Genomic DNA, 20,840 nt, shown 5'->3' with positions numbered 1-20,840 from the left:
CCTGCCACCCTGGGGTCAGTAGGGTTCTGTCCTGTGCACCTCAGTAAGAATTATTCGATCGGATTGTTAGAAGAGCCACATTCTTGCTTGTCCTACTTGCAGCTGCCTCTGCTTCCCTGTAGCAGGCGCTGCATTGGATCAGGACAGGTTTCTACTCAAAAGCCTATTTTAAAAACTCTGTGGGCAGCAGCCAGTGTGGTGAATGGCACACTGATGGGCTTTGATTTTACATTGTCTTTCTAATTGCTTTTATCCCCATTACTAATATAGCAGAATAAACTGCTGATGTCTGCTACCCGGACTCACACATAATGGTCCTTTGCGGAAGGTGCCAAAGAAATGCTTTTATCCAATAGTATAAGTCATGACAAGAGTTGAGAGGACATAAAATGTGTTTCAAATTGGCTCTATTATCCTCCCGATAATGAAGTATCTGAAAGGTGTACGAAGTATTCCAGCTGTGTGTTGACTTGTACTTAGAAGCAATGTCATCGCCAACAGTAACTTGTATGGAAACCTGTAGAGACCAGTTAGAGGCAAAAATTACATTATTTCAATGAACACAGCTTCAGCTACAAAGTAAGAACATTTTTGCCAGTGTATTAGGAATATATCTTGAGTGACAAACATTTTGCTTCTGTATTCAGTGCCATTCTATTTAAACCCTAGAATCCTAGTTGGCTTTTTAAAACCTTGCCACATGCCATCTAATCTCTCATTGTTCTTGTTTTCCCAAAATGTCCCTCTTTATCTATTCTAAATTATATCAGTCATCCATTTGCTCATGTTCTTGCCTGTCTTCCTGCAACATCTAGCCGTCTAAGTAGTCGCTTGATAGTACAGGACGTGGATATTACTGAAAACAGGCATGCTGTCGAATCTTTTCACCTTTCACTCATCAGAATACACATAAGAATGCCAAATTTCAATGGGAACAACAAATTATGTAGCATGAGACAAGGATGCTGATTGGTTGGCAAGTTGGCTCTGATCAAGATGTTGCCATGGTGAATATGCCGGGGAGCTATTGTCTCCCATGGTTTTGTTTATTCAATAACGACACAATGATGCCATATTCAATTTGCCTGCAGTCCGTTCTAGAAAGTCTGAGTGAGCTTGGCGACTCTTAAATTGGTTGTTAGTGTAATTCTTAGCAAAGCGGACACCCCTTTTCTTGTGCAAAATGAATTATTGTTCCTTTTGAAATTTGGTACTCTTGTGTCTGTCCTGATGAGTGCAAGGCAAAAAGCTTTGGTAGCATGTCTCTTTTTATTCAGCAATAATCTAGCAATGTCTTCCTCTTGGGCTGTTATGCCTCTAAATTGGTATCATCGATGAATCCCAGCACCATACTAAGGAAAACGCTAATCACATCATATAAATCCATATTCTCCTGCTAACTACTTGCTACACCCGAGCTGTTATTGTATTAACAAAGTTAAAATCACTTTTGTAGCACATGTGTTACCATATTGAGCACCTTGTGAGAGTCCACCCCCCCCCCCCCCCCCCCCCCCCTCTAAGTGTGCAGAACTACAATGCGTGTGACAAATTAGCAAGTGAACAAGAATGTTTAGGAGTATGCAGCAGTTTAGAAACATGCATTTTGACCTTAAAAAAAAAAAAAAATGAGCAAGTCCAGTTGCGTGAAGCTGTCGGACACAGTTCAAGTAGTCTCGAGCAATTAGAATATTCGTTATTTTCTGTAATACCGACGCTACATCAAACTATTTTGCACCAGTTGCGTTTGTTAATATTATATCATTTATCCCACAAGGTAAAATGTTTCAGTCTCCTGATTTGAATCTTATCGTGGAGTTCATACTGATGTTTCATAAGGAGAAGCCAATTGACTGGCTGTTAGACCACGTCTTGTGGGTGAAGGTCTGCAACCCTGAAAAAGATGCAGTAAGTGCAGAGCTTTGTTTTGTGAAATCTTTGAACTCAAAAGTTCCCATTTTCAATATGAGAAACTGTTCATTGTATTTTATTATCGTAAAAAAACTTTAATATACAATAATATTTATTTTGCCGTAACTTCCGAGCTCCAGAGCAGTGTAACTGGAGGGTACCGCAAAGGTGTGCTGGGGAAGTCGCCCACACCACGGAAGCTCCTAGTTAAGGGTTTGCATGGCAATTTCCTGGGACGTACAAACTTCCTCTGCACTACGATCCATCTGAAAATGTGATTTAAATCACAAACTTCGGATGGTTCTGACTGTCTTCCAGAAGGGTTAAAACCACTTCTAATTTCTGACCACTGATAGCAATTACTCAGATCCACACTTAGCCACATTGAGCACCTGCCACACTCCCGCACCCCCACGGGTCTCCCGCACCCCCACGGGTCTCCCGCACCCCCACGGGTCTCCCGCACCCCCACGGGCCTCCCGCACCCCCACGGGCCTCCCGCACCCCCACGGGCCTCCCGCACCCCCACGGGATACACCCCCGCCTACCAGACCAAGGACTGTTAAACTTGGCTGATTTGACATTTTAAGATGTGGAGATGCCGGCGTTGGACTGGGGTGGGCTCAGTAAGAAGTCTTACAACACCAGGTTAAAGTCCAACAGGTTTGTTTCAAACACTAGCTTGCGGAGCACTGCTCCTTCCTCCGGTGAATCGGCAGTTGGACTTTAACCTGGTGTTGTAAGACTTCTTACTTGATTTTTTAACTCACCTAGTTAACGATGGCAGGTTCTGCAAAAAGGGGCCGAGGCCTCCTTTGATCCGACTGAGCTGCACTTGACGCTGCACTGCCCAGATCCCACCCAGTCTGAGTCGGAATGTCGGTTAAGATGGGATCGAAAAGAATTTCCGGTAAGAAAGTAGGAGCAGTGGCAATCCAACACTGCCAGTCCGTGGAGTTCAGGTCCATTGTTGCTAATTTATTAGCCAGAAAGGTGTTGTGACCTATTGGCCTACGTTTCTCCGTAGCCAAGATGATTAAATGCAAAATCTAGCTTTGCGAAGGTTCCCTACTTGACACATTTTGGGCGAGATTGTCCAGTTGTCCATGCAGAAGGGATTTTCCAGTGCCGCCGACAATGCGCCCACGCCATGCGCTTCCCAGGGGCGGATTCACTGGGAAATCCCACTGACAGCGGTGGGGCCAAATGAACCCACCGCTGGCCATTGGCGGGCTGCCTCTCGGCCCCGGGAAACGTCACAGGGGGATCGCAGAGAATCTTGTCCTTTATCTTTGAGCTGTGGGAAAGATGCAAAATCGGGTCCGAACTGGTCCCTGAGAGGAGAAAATGAAGAGTCTGGTTGACTTAAGCCATTGTGAAGCTTCTTCCACAGTTGCAGGATTTGGTTAGCCTTCGACTGCATGTCTCTCTTTTCAGAAATATTTAATATGACCAAGTTTTCCTGCACCTGCATTTCTGGGACCAGTCACGCAGATTCAATCATTGGTTCAGCAATGTTTATAGATCAAAGCGATCTCACAAGATAGGATATACATTTGGAACTCTCTTTCATCCCTGCATTTTTTCTAATTATACGCTAAATGGATATTTCAAAAAGTAATTTGGAAGGGTTGTATATTTATTTCCAAAATAACAGCCTAACATTTATATCGCAACACCAATATGACCAGAGCACCAGGTGATTTCCCCCCCCCCCCCCCCCCCCCCCCTCCACTTAAAGCCACTTTGTTTTTATTTATATATTGAGGTTCGTTTGAATACAAGCCAGAGACAAGAAGATGAAGGCCTCGTCCAGCTGAGGGCATTTAAACGGAAAATGTGAAATGAGGTTTGGCATTCTTGCTTCATCTGTCTCTTGGCAGGAGTCCACAGCACAAATCCTGTCCCTTGTAATCGCTTCGCCTGTGAGGGCCAAAAGCTGAGCCGTGTATGTGTGTGTCCTGCTGAGTGAATGCACCACCATCTCTTGCTGCCTGCAACTGAAAGAATGACCCACGTGAAGGGGCTGGAATGATTTTCTAGACTAGGTTAGAGGACGCCGGTGGGTGGTCAGGGATTTCATGCGAGCAAGGAGCTGGAATGGGCCTCCAGGGCCTGCCCCACCATTCAGTGACATCACACCTGTTCCAGAGGTTTCCCTGATTTGCGCCCCCCCCCCCCCCCTCCACACACACCATCCTCCTAATTGACCCCTCCTAATTGACCGTGGGGTTTTATCCAGCTATATTTTTGCCTTTTTCAGGCACAGCTCCCAATGGCGGAAAGAAGGAAATTGGGGATCGGTAAGATGCCAGATTTGGAGGAATCCGGAGTTTGCTGAGGGTTTTGGGGCTGGAGGAACTTGCAGAGATGGGGAAGAACCAGGGATTTGAACACGGGATGAAACTTTAAATTTTCATTCCTGGACCGGGAGCCAATGAGAGCCAGTTAGGGCCATGGGTGCACAGGACAGTGCCAGTTAGGGCGTGGGCCATGGGTGCACAGGACAGTGCCAGTTAGGGCGTGGGCCATGGGTGCACAGGACAGTGCCAGTTAGGGCGTGGGCCATGGGTGCACAGGACAGTGCCAGTTAGGGCGTGGGCCATGGGTGCACAGGACAGTGCCAGTTAGGGCGTGGGCCATGGGTGCACAGGACAGTGCCAGTTAGGGCGTGGGCCATGGGTGCACAGGACAGTGCCAGTTAGGGCGTGGGCCATGGGTGCACAGGACACTGCCAGTTAGGGCGTGGGCCATGGGTGCACAGGACAGTGCCAGTTAGGATTTGGAGAATTCAGCGCACTTGGCAGAGGTGGTGAGAATTTGCAGGCGCCAGGAGTATTTACTTTTGTCACGGTTGTATCTGGAGACGGAACTAAACCACCTCAGAAGGTCATAATGCTTGGAGTCAAAGCTTATTCAAGACCTTGTGTATATTGTAACCCAGAGATGATAGGATAACATAAACATGTAGAATGATAGAATTCCTACAATGCAGAAGGAGGCCATTTGGCCCATTGAGTCTGCAATGACCCTCTGAAAGAGCACCCAACCTAGGCTCACGCCGCCCCATTCAGCAACCCCATCTAACATGTTTTGGACAGTAAGGGCTAACATAGCATGGCTAATCCACCTAACCTGCACATCTTTGAACTGTAGGAGGATACTGGTGCACCCAGAGGAAACTCAATGAGACATGGGGAGAACGTGCAAACTCCACACAGACCGTGACTATAGGCTAGTATTGAATCTGGGTCCCTAGCACTGTGAAGAATTCCGGCTGGGAGTGGTGGGGCGATTTCTTTCACCTGAAAACTGCTCATTCCTGGCCTGTTGTAGGCATGGCCCCCCCCCCCCCCAAAATTAAAGCCTACCACCTGCCTGTTGCAGTTTTCACGTGTGACTGTGTGTGAAGAGGCAGCCCACCTATCTTGGCACTGCAAAGTCAGGGTTCCGATAATAAATGTCAGGTATTAAAGGCAGAGCATCTGCCTCACATTCTCCCACCCACCGCCATTTGTAACAAATAGCCAGTGTGCTAACCAAGCATCGTTAAATGAACCACCCAACGTCACTTACAAAACAGCCCAGGGAATCTGATGTGATGTGCCAGCTGTCAGTCACAGGCTGTCAGGCAGCCAATCTCCCACCCTCCCCATGGAAGCGTCAAAATAGCTCCGACCTCAGGCCAGCACCAACAGACCGTCCTCACTCCATTTTAAGTGCTATTTTTAAAACCAGCCCCCTTGACTTTTACCAGTGGTTAAAGATTGTATGCTGAAGGTCCCTCCATTTTGTTTTTGTATTCCAAATTATTGGTTTATGCTCGAGGAAGAAGTTTCATTTAATAATAACCTTTTATTAGTGTCACAAATAGGCGCACATTAACACTGCAATGAAGTTACTGTGAAACGCCCCTAGTCGCCACATTCCAGCACCTGTTCGAGTACGCTGAGGGAGAATTCAGAATGCCCAATTCACCTAACAGCACGCCTTTCGGGACTTGTGGGAGGAAACCGGAGCGCCCGGAGAACGTGCAGACTCCGCACAGACAGTGACCCAAGCCGAGAATCAAACCCAGGTCCCTGGCGCTGTGAAACAACAGTGCTAACCACTGTGCCGCCCATATATAATATTACATGCATTGGATATGCAGCACACAAATAGGCCGTTAGCTGGGATTCAAGATTTTTCTTTTACTGACATTTGGGGATATTTCTGGTTTTTTTTGTGACAACTGAAAATCAGTGGAGTATCTGTTATGAAACTGTGCCTTGCCAGGGTTCGTTTCTTAGAACTGTGGTTGGTGGAATCAATCCGTGAGTTCTGTCTATCTTGGAAATCTGTAGTCTTGGCAGCTCTGCCTTTGAGGCCAGAGAAGAATTTGGCAGCATGCACATGCAGAGATATAAAGCAGTTTGAAAATAGTGTGAAGGTTCATTAGAGTTGAATATATATGCACGAGTTCTTTTATCTAATGCTGCATTAAATGTATGATGTACGACCACTATCTGGTTTTCTTACTGCGAGAGAGAATCACTGTCGATAGTATTTATTATCCCTGTCATCTGGTCAGATGCATGTGTGAAAAAGATGGGCACGTTTCTTGAATATTAAAAATGCTATGGAATTATGAATCATTTTCCTGTATTTTTAACTAAAGGGACACCCAATGCATCTTGGAACAGGGCAAGCTGCTGAGGGGAGATTTAACAGAGTTGTACAGCTTTGAGCGGCAAAGATAGAATGGATGGGAAGGGACTGATTTCCATTAGCAGAGAGGTCAACAACCACGGGAATGCATTTCAAGTACTTGGTTGAAGGACTAAGGGGAATTGAGAAATTCTTTCACCCAAAAGCTGGAGCGTGTTTGGAACCCATTGCCTGAAGAGGTGGTAGAAGCAGAAATCCTTCACTGCACTTTAAATGTACTTGGGTATCCATTTGAAGTGTAACCAGCAGTGCAATGGACCAAGAGCTGGGAAATAGGATCAGGGCAGGAAAGCACCTTTTCATCTAGCAAATGCATGATGGGACAAAAGGCATCCTGTGTGCCATTAATTTTCTATATACGATACCATGGGCTGAATTCTCCTTTTGGGAGACTCGGGGCGGGATTCTCCGTTTGGGAGACTCTGGGCAGGAGTCTCGATTTGGGAGACTCAGGGCGGGATTCTCCGTTTGGGAGACTCGGCGGTGCCCCAGCACTGATCCTCGGCACAGTGAGAGACAAGCAGCTGCCTCCCTGCGTCCACGATATAAACGACCGGAGAATTGCTGGGAATTGCAGTCATGTCGCACCACATGGCACCGGCCATGCGCGGACCCGACATAGCACGGTACAGGCCCTTCGGCCCACGATGTTGTGCCGACCGTTTATCCTAATCTAAGATCAACCAAACCTACACCCCTTCCATTTACTGCTGTCCACGTGCCTGTCTAAGAGTCGCTTAAATGTCCCTAATGATTCTGATTCCACCACCTCCGCTGACAGCGCATTCCACACACCCACCTCTCTGTCAGATAGTGCCACCCACTCGCCACCAGTCCCCCCAGCCCTCGCCGAAGAACCCCCCCCCCCCTCCCTGGGGCCAGCAGCAAGGCTCCTGCTCGCACGCATCCCACGTGGTTGGGGACACGGCCCATTGAGGGCTGAGAATCGCGGGAGGGCCTTCAGGTGACGTCTTGAGGCCGTCCCAATGGTGTACGGCGTGCTCCTCGCTGACAACGTTTTGGAGGGGATGAGTATACGAAAACAGGCGCTGCCCCCGATTCGGCCGTAAAAATGGATTCTCTGCCCGATCACCAATTGTGAAATTGGCGTTGGCCAACGGAGAATCCTGCCCTATGTTCTCCCGCGGGAGGTGAATTACAATTGGTTTATAATCCCCCTGGGAGCATAAACACAGTGCCCCTGTAATGGGGAGAACCCCCTCCACAGGGACTCCTGTCAAAGAGAGACCACTCTTCTACAGGGACCCTTGTGATAGGGAGATGACCCCCAACCCCACAGGACCTTTGTAATAGGGAACAGCGCCATTTCCCCCCCCCCCCCCACCACCCACAGGGACCCCTGTACTAGGGAGACCCCCCCCACAGGATGCCTATAATAGGGAGCTGAGCCCCCCCCCCTCCCCCACAGGATGCCTGTAATAGGGAGCTGAGCCCCCCCCCCCCCCACAGGGATCCCTGTAATAGGGAGACCTCCTGACCTAAGGAACCTCCCCACACACAATAGGGGGCCCCTGCCAAGGATCCCCCATACAGACCCCCTCCCCCAGAAAAGAGTCCCTGTCTGGAAGTGCCCCTACAATTCCTTAGCTGTCGGTGTGTTCCCAGGATGCACATCAGATGTGGGGGTGGCCTCGTGCCTTCCACGTCCTGTTGACTCGAGCGGTACCATCTCCATGAGCATCTTGGATGTACAGGATAATTAATTCATGCTGCATTCTGATTAGGCAAAAACATTCTTTCTGCTTTAACTTTGGTACTGAAATGCTTAAAGTAGTCCTTAAGGGGGTGGTGAGAAAACTGTGCTTTCTGTAAACTCACCGCCTACCACAGCACCAGAAAGATGTGTTTATTTTACCTGTGACTGGAAACTTTGTTTGCTCATTCAGTTTATTGCAGTCGAATTGGACGGTAAACAGCAATGGCATTGATGACCGCAAAGTAAAGCTTGGAGATCTAGTCAGCTGATTTTGTCAGGTGCTAATGAAATTGTCTGCTGAGAAAAATATATTCATTTGGGGCAGCAGGGTAGCATGGTGGTTAGCATAAATGCTTCACAGCTCCAGGGTCCCAGGTTCGATTCCCGGCTGGGTCACTGTCTGTGTGGAGTCTGCACGTCCTCCCCCTGTGTGCGTGGGTTTCCTCCGGGTGCTCCGGTTTCCTCCCACAGTCCAAAGATGTGCGGGTTAGGTGGATTGGCCATGCTAAATTGCCCGTAGTGTCCTAATAAAAGTAAAGTTAAGGGGGGGGGGGGTTGTTAGGTTACGGGTATAGGGTGGATACGTGGGTTTGAGTAGGGTGATCATGGCTCGGCACAACATTGAGGGCCGAAGGGCCTGTTCTGTGCTGTACTGTTCTATGTTCTATGTTCTATTAGTGTTGCTGCAGTGTCAGTGGCATAGTGGGGGAGAGAGGAATGTGCATACATTGATTCACCATAATCAGTAGTAGGTGGATCTGAAAGCTGTGTTGTTGCTCTATACACTTTTTCAAATTCATTATCAGGATGTGGGCAAGGCCAGCATTTATTGCCCTTGAGAAGGTGGCCATGAGCCATCTCGAACCACTGCAATCTCTGTACTGAACCTGATCCCACAATGCTGGTGGGGAGGGAGTTCCAGGATGTTCACCCAGTAAGGTTCCAAGTCAACATGGCGTGTGACTGCGAGGGGAACATGCACGTGTTGGTGTTCCCATGCATCTGCTACCATTGTTCTACTAGGTGCGGGTTTGGAAGGTGCTGTCGAAAAAGCCTTGGTGAGTTGCTGCAATGCACCTTGTAGATGGTACCCAGATGTTGCCCAGTTTTTGTTGCATCTGAGCATGGACTGCTTCATTATCTGTGTGGAGTTTGCACATTCTGCCTGTGTTTGCGTGGGTTTTGCCCCCACAACCCAAAGATGTGCAAGATAGGTGGATTGAACATGCTAAATTGCCCCTTAATTGGAAAAAAATGAATTGGGTACACTAAATTTATAACAAAGAAGAAAGATGGTTGGACCTCGAACACTACGCTGAGGAACTCTGACAGAGATGTCTTGGGATTGAAATGATTGGCCTTCAGCTGCCACAACCACCTCCTTTATGCTTGGGGCTGGTTTAGCTCAAGGGGCTGGTTTAGCTCACTGAGCTAAATCGCTGGCTTTTAAAGCAGACCAAGCAGGTCAGCAGCACAGTTCGATTCCCGTACCAGCCTCCCCGGGCAGGCGCCGGAATGTGGCGACTAGGGGCTTTTCACAGTAACCTCATTGAAGCCTACTCGTGACAATAAGCGATTTTCATTTTCATTTCATTTCAGAGGAGAGCTTCCCCTTGATTCCCAATAACCAATTTTACTGTGTGCTCTTGATAACACACAGTCAAATGTTGCTTTGATATCACTCTCCCCTCACCTCACTGGACTTTTGTCCATGTTTGAGTCAAGGCTGGAGTGAGGTCAGGGGCCCAATTTGAGCGTCAGCAAGCAGGTTTTGTTGCTGAGTAACTGTCGCTTGATAGCGCTGTCGGTGAGATATTGCATCACTTTGCTGACAATTGAGAGAAATACTGGTGCAGTAGATGGCTGAATATGATTTGTCTGCTTTTTGTGGACAGCATATAACTGGTCTGCTGTGTTGGGTAGATGTGTACCTACAGTAACAGGGTGGCTTGGGGCTGGAACACAAGTCATCAGCACTGTAGCTGGGGTGTTGACAAAGCACATAGCCTTTGCTTTATCTAGTACACACAACCATTTCTGGGTGTCATGTGGAATGAAGTGAATTGGCTGAAGACTGGCATCAATGATCCCTGGGGGCCTCCAGAAGAAGCTGAGAAGGATAAGCTATTCGGCACTACTGGCTGAAGATGTTGCAAATAATTTCACCTGGTCATTTGCACTGAATGAGCCACACTCCGCCATCATTAAGGCTAGGGTGTTCACGGGGCTGCCTCCTCTTCCTCCATTAGGTTTATAATTGTGCGCCACCAATCGCAGCGCGGTAGCATTGTGGATAGCACAATGGCTTCACAGCTCCAGGGTCCCAGGTTCGATTCCGGCTTGGGTCACTGTCTGTGCGGAGTCTGCACATCCTCCCTGTGTCTGCGTGGGTTTCCTCCGGGTGCTCCGGTTTCCTCCCACAGTCCAAAGATGTGCAGGTTAGGTGGATTGGCCATGATAAATTGCCCTTAGTGTCCAAAATTGCCATTAGTGTTGGGTGGGGTTACTGGGTTATGGGGATAGGGTGGAGGTGTTAACCTTGGGTAGGGTGCGCTTTCCAAGAGCCAGTGCAGACTCGATTGGCTGAATGGCCTCCTTCTGCACTGTAAATTCTATAATTCTATGACACTGGATGTGGCAAGATTGCAGAGCCTTGATCTGACCGCTTGTTTGTGGGATGGTTTAGTTGGGTCCACTGCATGCTACTTCGGCTGTTTAGCATGCAGGTTGTAGCAGGTGGACCTGGCATTGTTCCAGGCATGCTCTCCTACACCCCACATTGAACCAGGATTAGACCCTGGTTTGCTGGTAAATATAGTGTGAACGATATGGCGGGCCGAGATGCAATTCTGCTGCTGATGGCCGGGAAGAATACGTGGATGCCCAGTTTTGAGGTGTTAGATTTGTTCTGAGTCTTTCCCATTTAGCAAGCTGATGGTGTCATATGACACAATGGAGGGCGTCTCCAGTGTGAAAAATGGAATTTGTCTCAGGGCTCTGTGGTGATCGTTGCAACTGCAGCCGGCTACATTGGTGAGTTCAAAAGGATTTTTCACCGGTGTTGGTTCCCTCATACTTGCTGCTGGCCCAGTCTCGTGGATATGTCCTTCGGGACAGCGGCAGCGCAGTCAGTCGTGGTGCTGCAAGCCAACCTTGGTAATGGATATTGACGTCTCCTGCCCAGAGTATAATCTGGTTCTTGCGACCCTCAGTGCTTCTCTCAAATGGTGCTTGACATGGAGGAGCACCGATTCAGCAGGGAGGCAGTAGGTAGTCATCAGCAGCAGGTTTCATTGACTGTGTTTGCTCTGATGCCATGAGATCCCCAGAGCTTCTCGATGTTTTACCACTGTGGAGTTATCTCTGGTAGGTCAGCCGTGGTGGACAACAGGACATACACAGGGATGATCAAAGAAGACATTGGCTGTAGGGAGTGTGACTATGTCAAGTTGCGTTATTAGTCTGTAGAAAAATAGAAAATAGGAGCAGAAGGAGACCATTCAGCCCTTTGATTTGCTCCACCATTCATTATAGTCATGGCTGATCATCCAGCTATGGATGAACTTTCAAATTTGGCATAGATACGCGGGTATGAGTGAAGAGGGTTTTCAGGGTCTGTTGAGGTGTGTATTTTCTTTATTTATTCTTTCACAGGATGTGGGTGTTGCTGGCAATGCCGGCATATGTGTCCCATATCTAATTGCCTTTTGAAAAAGTGGTAGAGATCCCGCTTCTAGAACCACTGTAATTTGTGTGATGTAGGTACACCCTCAGTGATGTTAGGGAGTTATGTGATTTTTTTTTCCCCCCCCCGTGACAGTGAAGGAATGATGATCTATTTCCAAGTCAGGCTGCTGAGTGACTTGGCGTTGGGGTTGGGGGGTCGGGGGGAGGGGGTGGATCCTACAGGTGGTGATGTTCCCATGTGTCTGTTGCAGTTGTCCTTTTAGATGGTCGTGGGCAGAGTTTGGACGGTGCTGTCGAAGGAGGCTGGACATTGCCCCTTTGTCATGTCGGAATCCAATGCCGAGGTTGCTCTCTGAAGAACATCAGTGAGACAGAGGGTTTTTTCAATGACAATGCTCTATATTTAATTCGATATTTATTAAATTAACTGAACTTAAATTATCCAGCTGCTGTGGTCAGATTTGAACTCGTCTCTCTGAATCATTACTCCAAGCCTCTGCATTACCCATCCAGTAACATAGTCACTCTGCGGCTGTATCTCTGAAATGTGTAATGGGGTCTTTGTCTGTAATTGTTTGATAAGCGGTGTCCATATGTGTAATTGCATGGTTTAACTGCACTCTCAAAAAATAGTTCATCTCCAAATGACCATTTTCTGTTGCCCTTAGTGTTGGGTGGGTTACTGGGTTATGGGGATAGGGTGGCGGTGTTGACCTTGGGTAGGGTGCTCTTTCCAAGAGCCGGTGCAGACCCGATGGGCTGAATGGCCTCCTGCACTGTAAATTCTATGATTCTATGATTTCTCGGCATATTCAAAACTTACTTGTGCAATCGAGTGGCAGGGTGTGACTCCAGCAGAGTGGTGGTCTGGCAAATTCTAACCCCCAAATTATTATGTTCCAAGCCTTGGGGAATTGATGTGTTTCCATTGTTGGAATAGGAGAAACAAGTGTAGCAGTCACGGTGGTATTAACACTTGTCACAGGATTCCACCAAGACTCCCCACTCTCCTACACTGCCTGCCCCATAGACAGCATTTCAAGCTTCGCTATCGGGATGTGTCCTTTCCCGTTGTTTTGTCCTCCAGTCCAGTGTTACACAAATCCATTGTCAGTTGAATTTCCATTAACCGATCCTGTAACATTATGTGTTGGCACAATAATGTGCTTTGGCTTATGAATATTCTGCACCTCATTATATTTTGGAACTCTATTTGATTATGAAAGTATGTTTGCTCCTACCGTCTGTGTTGCCATTCTCTCTCGCTTTTTTCTGTTTCGCTCTGTCTTTCTTTGCGTGCCCCCCCCCTTTTTCTTGTCGTTTTCTCCCTCCTTTGTCCTTTCACTTTGCCCCATTTCTCTTCCTCTGTCGCCGACGAGTTTACTTCCTCCACCCTAGCCCTACTCGCACATGCTGACATTGAATTCTATCTGCTGCATTTTAGCCCATGCCCGCATCTCGTCAAAATCCTTTTGTAGTTTCATATGGTTTGAGATTTGAATTGTACCTCTTATTTTGGAATCTGCAAATTATGATCTGCATCCAAATTCATAGTATATGTAGTGGGCACCAAGGCCCCAGCACAGATCCTTGAGAAATATCATTGCCCGCTTCCAACTATTCTGGAAAAAACTGCACTCAATTGCACAAGCTTATCCTCCTTTAATAAGCTCCCATGTGGTGCTGACTTCTTTATCTACATATGCAATGCTCATCACTCTTTCTGCAAATCTGTGGGCATGCTAAAGGACAGTGGTCACATTGTCTCACCTAGGTGCAATGAAAAACTGAAACTTGAAAATAGGAAAGAATGAAATGCATTATTTCTCACTATTTTTCAGCCCGCTTTTAATCTCAAGCACTTGATATTGTCTGGAATATTCCTTAAAAAGCAAACCACCTTTATTTTATTTTACTTCTGTCGTTAGAAACACTGCGAGCGGCAAAAATCTAACATCAGGATTCGATTCAGGCCTTCACTTTTCCAGCATGTAGGTTTGCATTCATCGCTGGCAGGCAAAATTCAGAAATTGACAGTGAGTACCATTTTTAACTGCCGTTGCGGCTTGACATTTGTAAACTTGGGTTAATTGAGGGGAAATGTGATGTGACTATTAATTACACTCCTGTGTAAATTGAGTTTTTCCTTGCAGTGCAAGAATGAGCTCCTCCTTCCCATTAATGTTTTCATACTCTGGTTTCACTTCACTGCGGTGAGAACATCGTGGTACGGAGCTGCTGAATCTCAAACTGTGCTGCCTCCTCTGAGATTTGCCCACAGTGCTCGTTTGAGCTGACTGCAGTATTTCAGCTGAAGTTAGTGCTAACGTAGTGAGCTCTCTAATAATACGCAGAGAGGCAGGAATAACATGCGCATGGCCAGGTTATGCTGAGCAGGCCTGTGCGAGGGAGCCTCGGGTTTGAGAGGCGCCATGCACTTGGTTGTAGCCTGTCTGGCACAGTTTCAGAAGTCATAATAATCTTTATTATTGTCACAAGTAGGCTTACATTAACACTGAAGTGAAGTTACTGTGAAAAGCCCCCAGTCGCCACATTCCAGCGCCTGTTCGGGTGTGAGGGAGAATTCAGAATGTCCAATTCCCCTAACAAGCACATCTTTCGGGATTTGTGGGAGGAAACCGGAGCACCCGGAGGAAACCCACTCAGACACTGAGAGAACGTGCAGACTCCGCACAGACAGTGACCCAAGGAGGAATTGAACCTGGAACCCTGGCACTGTGAAGCAACATTGCTAACCACTTCAACATGTTTGCCTTGTGCTAACAGATTCGTAACATTCAGTCCAAACATTTTTGTTTGACCTGCTAATATCAGCATTTCAATTTAATTTAAATCCAATTAGCCCCCTTTTTTTGGGAGCGAGAAATACCTGCAAATTCGACTTGCCAAAAATGCAGTTTTCTGTTTTTCTCTTGAAGAACCCATACACCACTTTAAGCATTCATTCTCTCCAGTCCAGGCCGGCAGCAGCAGTGTGTGCCATCTCCATGATGCACTAGAGAGCTCAAGGCTCCTTGTCAGCATCTTCCAAACCTCCCACCACAGCTAGAAGGACAAGGGCAGCAGATGCATGGGAACAGCAAGTTCTCCTCCAAGCCCCACACCATCCTGACTTGGACATGTATTGTCATAGAATCCCTTCAGTGCAGTCGGAGGCCATTTGGCCCATCGAGTCTGCACCGACCCCTCGAAAAGATTCCCTCACCCACGCCCAATCCCCCGCCTTATCCCTATAGCCCCACCCAACCTTTAGATATTTTAGGGCAATTTAGCACGGCCAATCCACCTAGCCAGCACCTCTTTGGACTCCAGGAGGAAACCGGAGCACCCGGAGTAAATCCACGCAGACACGGGGAGAACGTGCAAACTGCACACAGACAGTAACCCGAGGGCGGAATTGAACCTGGGGCCCTGCTGCTGTGAGGCTGCAGTGCTAACCACTGCGCCACCGCGCCACCCCGACTGTCATTCCTTTACCATTGCTGAGTCAAAATCCTGGCGCTCCCTCATTAACAGCCCCACGGGTTTACCTGCACCAGATGAACTGTAGTGTTTGAAGAAGACAGCTCACCATTAACACCTCAAAGACAGTTGGGGGTGGACAATAAATGCTGGCTTAAATAATGTTTCAGAGCCAGTTGTCTCCCAAAATATTTTCCAGTTGACTACTTCCATATTTCCTTTGCGCAAAATTTCATGGCTAAAATTTATTTATTCTAATTTGTTAAAGAAACAAAATGAAGTTCCCAGTCAGTTTGACCTATCCTACCCTCCCTTGAAGTCAGCCCTTTTCCAGTGAGATCAAACCAACGTAGCCAGCAATTCCTCATAGCATAGATCCCCAATGTAGCCAGCAATTCCTCATAGCATAGATCCCCAATGTAGCCAGCAATTCCTCATAGCATAGATCCCCAATGTAGCCAGCAATTCCTCATAGCATAGATCCCCAATGTAGCCAGCAATTCCTCATAGCATAGATCCCCAACGTAGCCAGCAATTCCTCATAGCATAGATCCCCAATGTAGCCAGCAATTCCTCATAGCATAGATCCCCAACGTAGCCAGCAATTCCTCATAGCATAGATCCCCAATATAGCCAGCAATTCCTCATAGCATAGATCCCCCAAGTGACATTATTATCTGATTTGGGTCAGAATCCTTCCCTTGGCTGAGATCTTGTAGCTCAATATTTACAAAACAGATTTCTCTTTGAAGGTTTCTCCCTCTCCATTGGCGTTTTCCACTTTTATCGTTGAATAGGACATGAGAGTCCTTCAGCTGCTTAGCACCTCTTGACTGGAATAATTCCTTTGGGAACGTGATCAGAGTTTAAAATGCATATTATGGGATGCATGGGAGGAGGGGGCATGTTTTGTATTGCAAGCGTTTGCCCCTTTTTATCTCATTTTTGCACTGTTTCACAGAAAAATGTGTTAATTTATTTTAAATTTGACTGTTAAAGTAAACCAATCCAGTTTGCAGTATTTACAGCAGGTGTATGAATTTAAATTACCATTTATCTTATTAAATTATCCAGGGTTTTGAAAATCAGTAGATCACAAATGGGCCGTGTGGCTTGTTGAACATACGTGGCCTAAAGTATTCCGTCAAAATCAATTATTTGGCGGCAACAAGTTTTCTGTAAAATATTCCAGTTGGAAAGTTGAAGCCAATTAATGGATCGAGTGTTGTTTGGATGTTGTGCAGAGCATCCCTCCCTGATAGATCTGTGATGGGGGCGACTTCTGGTGACGGCCAAGAGCTGAGCGGTCGTACGAAAGGTGGCTCTCCCCTAGAAACTTCTGGTTAGACTTTTTAACCCTGTCAAATGGGCACTAAAAGTGCAAAAAGTTCCCCAGCTAAACCCCCATTGTCTACTTAATTGATTAGGATGCCGACAAGCCAGCAACCAGGCTGCAAAACCAATAAAAGTAGAGACAGGACAACCTGGGCCCAAGAACAGGGAGACCCAAGTGGCTGCCCAGAGCCGAGCATGATGGACCGATCAGGATGGCCAAACCCAGCCCAGTCGATGATGGCAAAGCTGATGGAGTTCATCACAACGGAACTTCAAAAGCACCGAGAAGTGGTGAAAGAGGACCTCATAGCAGCAATGAGGTCAGCCATAGAAGCCGTGTTGGCCCCCATAAAGGAGGCAATAGACAGAGCGGAGTAGAGACTGAGGGCCCAGGAGGCAACGGTGCGGGACCTGGAAAAGGCCGCCACAGACCAAGAGGAGCGGATCGCCTCGCTCGAAGCCAAGGTGGCAAGTTTGGTGAAGACACTGAAAGGGAAGGTAAATGACCAAGGACACATGTCCAGCTGGCAGAACCTATGGATTGGCATGGGCTACCAGAGGGCACAGGGGGGAGGAGCCTGGCAGAGTTCATGGCGTTGACGCTCGGAAAGCTGGTCGAGAAGAAGAGCTTCGCCAAGCCCCCAGAGGTGGACCGGGCTCACGATCACTCCGACAGGGACCCAAGCTGGGGGAGGCAGCAAGGGCAATGATAGTGAGGCTTCACAGATTCCAGGGCAAAGAACGGGTTCTGAGGTGGGCGAAGAGCACGCCGTCGTGTAAGTGGGAAGGACACGCCACTCACTTGTACCAGGACATTGGAGCAGAACTGGCCAAGCGCTGGGCAGAATTTAACAGTGGCAAAACTGCATTGTTTAAAACCCAGGTGCAGTTCAGCACGCTGTACCCGGCTAGACTATGGGTCAAATGCCGGGGAAAGGGACACTATTGCGATACGCCAGAGGAGGCAAGTGAATTCATCCAAAAGAACAAGCGCAGGAAGAAGCGGTGAGGGAGAACAAACTTAATACGGACTTTCACGATCCAGGGGGGAAAGCAGTTACTGTAGAACAAAGAACAAAGAAAAGTACAGCACAGGAACAGGCCCTTCGGCCCTCCAAGCCTGCGCCAACCATGCTGCCCGTCTAAGCTAAAATCTTCTAAGTTTCCGGGGTCCATATCCCTCTATTCCCATCCTATTCGGGTATTTGTCAAGATGCCACTTAAATGTCACTATTGTCCCTGCTTCCACTACCTCCTCCAGCAGCGAGTTCCAGGCACCCACTACCCTCTGTGTAAAAAACAAACTTACCTCTAAACCTTGCCCCTCGCACCTTAAACCTGTGCCCCTTACCCTGGGTAAAAGTCTCTGACTATCCACTCTGTCTATGCCCCTCATAATTTTGTAGACCTCTATCAGGTCGCACCTCAACCTCCTTCGTTCCACTGAGATCAAACCAAGTTTATTCAACCTCTCCTCATAGCTAATGCCCTCCATACCAGGCAACATCCTGGTAAATCTCTTCTGCACCCTCTCTAAAGCCTCCACATCCTTCTGGTAGTGTGGCAACCAGAATTGAACACTATACTCCCAAGTGTGGCCTAACTAAGGTACTATTGAGCTGCAACATGACTTGCCAATTTTTATACTCAATGCCCCGGCCAATGAAGGCAAGCATGCCGTATGCCTTCTCTACCCGTGTTGCCCCTTTCAATGACCTGTGGACCTGTACACCAAGATCTCTCTGACTGTCAATACTCTTGAGGGTTCTACCATTCACTGTATATTCCCTACCTGTATTAGACCTTCCAAAATGCATTACCTCACATTTGTACTCGGGAGGTAAATCAGACGGATGGATACAAAATCTGTATCCAGGGGGAGCCAGCCACTACACTGGTGAGAAAACTGGTGCACAGGAATAAAGAGGGGGGGGGGGGAGCGTGACACACCGGGAGGGAGGGAGTGCCTGGAAGGTGGCGGGGGTGACTGGAGAGCTGCCTGCCAAAAGTAATTGCGGAATATCAGACCGGATTTGTCAAGGGCAGGCAGCTTACAGTGAACACCAGTCATCTGCTGGACGTAATTAAGACCTCAACCGGGGAGGAGACATCATAAGTGATAGTGTCCTTAGACACTGAGAAGGCCTTTGATCGAGGAGTATGGAAGTTCCTCATGGGAGATGCTTGAATGGTTTGGTGTGGGCCTGTGTTCATCTCACTGGTGAAACCTCTGTACAGCGCTCCAATGGCGAGCGGAAGGACAAAGACCACCAGCTCTGAATATTTCTGGCTGCAGAGAGGTTACGAGGCAGGGGTGTCCGCGTCCCTGCTGCTGTCCACATTGGCAGTTGACCCACTGGCTATCACTCTCACGTCAGTGAAGGGGTGGACGGGCATTCAGAGGGGAGACAGCGAGCACAGTGTTTCACTCTCTGTGGATGACCTGCTGCTCTACGTATTGAACCCCCTGGTCAGCATGGGCAAGAGAACAGAACTCAAGAGCTTCCTCAGGATACAAGCTAAACCTGAACAATAGGGACATTTTCACCGCAAACTCCCAGGGGAGGAACAGAGCTGGGACACTGCCATTCAAACTGGCCCAAACCAAATTCAGGTACCTGGGATCCCACTAGCTCACAACTGGACACTGCTCCATAAGTGGAACCTGTCCAGCCTGGTGGAGGAGGTGAAGAGGGGTTGACAGAGAGGGCAGGAAGAATGCAGATTATATAAATGAACGTGCTGCCAAGGTTCCTCTTCTTATTTAGATCGCTCCCGATCTTCATCCCCAAATCCTTCTTCACCAGGATGGATAAACTGATCATGGCCTTCGTCTGATTGTGAAAGATCCCAAGGATACAGACAGTCCTACAAAGAGGGCGGCACGGAGGGGGGAGGGAGGGGGGGGGGGAAGAGATTGGCTCTGCCGAACCTTCTATTGTACCACTGGCAGTGAACAGAGAGAAGGTGCATGATTGGTTGAGGGAGCCAGAGGCAGAATGGGTGCTGATGCAGGAGACCTCCTGTGCTGGGATGTCCCTCCGGGCACTGGCCACCCCCTCAATACCATTCTCCTCAGCCAATTACTCGAGGAGAACGGTGGTAGTAACAACAATAAGGACCTGGAACCAGCTCAGCCACCACTTCAAACTGAGTAACATGTCTGTTGAGGCCCTGTTGAGGGTAGCACAGTGGTCAGCACTGTTGGTTCACAGTGCCAGGGTCCCAGGTTCGATTCCCAGCTTGGGTCACTGTCTGTGTGGAGTTTACACATTCTCCCCATGTCTGCGTGGGTTTCCTCCGGGTGCTCCGGTTTCCTCCCAAAGCCCAAAGATGTGCAGGTTGGGTGAATTGGCCATGCTAAATTGCTCTGAGTGTCCAAAAAAGGGCAGGTGGGGTTGCTGGGTTATGGGGATAGGGTGGAGGTGTGGGCTTAGGTAGGCTACTCTTTACAAGGGCCGGTGCAGACTCGATGGGCCAAATGGCCTCCTTCTGCACTGTAAATTGTAAATTCTACAATCTACAGGAACCACACATTCATCCTGGCGAAAATAGACGGCACCTTCAAAACGTGGAGAGGGGACAGAGGGGTACTGACGGTAAGAGACATGTACATGGATGGCAGAGTAGTGACCCAGGGGAGCTAACAGAAACTTCACCTCCCGAAAGGGAACGAGCTCCAGTACTTGTAGGTGCGAGACGTCCTCCGCAAGGAGACCAGGGACGGTCCCCTAGATATCCGGACACATCCTACTGGACAGAGTGTCGGCGCCGGACTTGCTAGGGGACGGCAAATGTGTCAGGGGTGTCCGGCCAACTGCACCCACATGTTCCAGTCCTGCCCCAAACTCATCGGGTTCTGCACCGTCTTCTTCGAGGCCATGTCCAGATTGTGGGGGTAAAGATGGGGCCATGTCCTCCAGCAGTGATCTTCAAGGTATCTGAGCATCCAGAGCTCTGGATGGTGAGAGGGGCCGATGCCCTGGCATTCGCCTCC

At 48.3% G+C, this 20,840-nt stretch overlaps 1 protein-coding gene across 1 annotated transcript in view; it reads left to right on the top strand.

Annotated features, from left to right (window-relative positions):
- The window catches only part of mgat4a (alpha-1,3-mannosyl-glycoprotein 4-beta-N-acetylglucosaminyltransferase A), a 273,041-nt gene that overhangs the window by 220,360 nt on the left and 31,841 nt on the right, over nt 1-20,840 (top strand). The window contains exons 9-10 of the mRNA XM_038817905.1: nt 1,778-1,908; nt 13,954-14,061. Coding sequence (XP_038673833.1) covers nt 1,778-1,908; nt 13,954-14,061 — 239 coding nt within the window. The remainder of the gene's footprint in view (nt 1-1,777; nt 1,909-13,953; nt 14,062-20,840) is intronic.

The sequence above is a fragment of the Scyliorhinus canicula genome, chromosome 14 (assembly GCF_902713615.1).
Source record: "Scyliorhinus canicula chromosome 14, sScyCan1.1, whole genome shotgun sequence".
Classification (NCBI taxonomy): domain Eukaryota; kingdom Metazoa; phylum Chordata; class Chondrichthyes; order Carcharhiniformes; family Scyliorhinidae; genus Scyliorhinus; species Scyliorhinus canicula.
The sequence above is the reverse complement of the archived record's forward strand: the minus strand, read 5'-3'. Positions and strand labels throughout refer to the sequence as shown.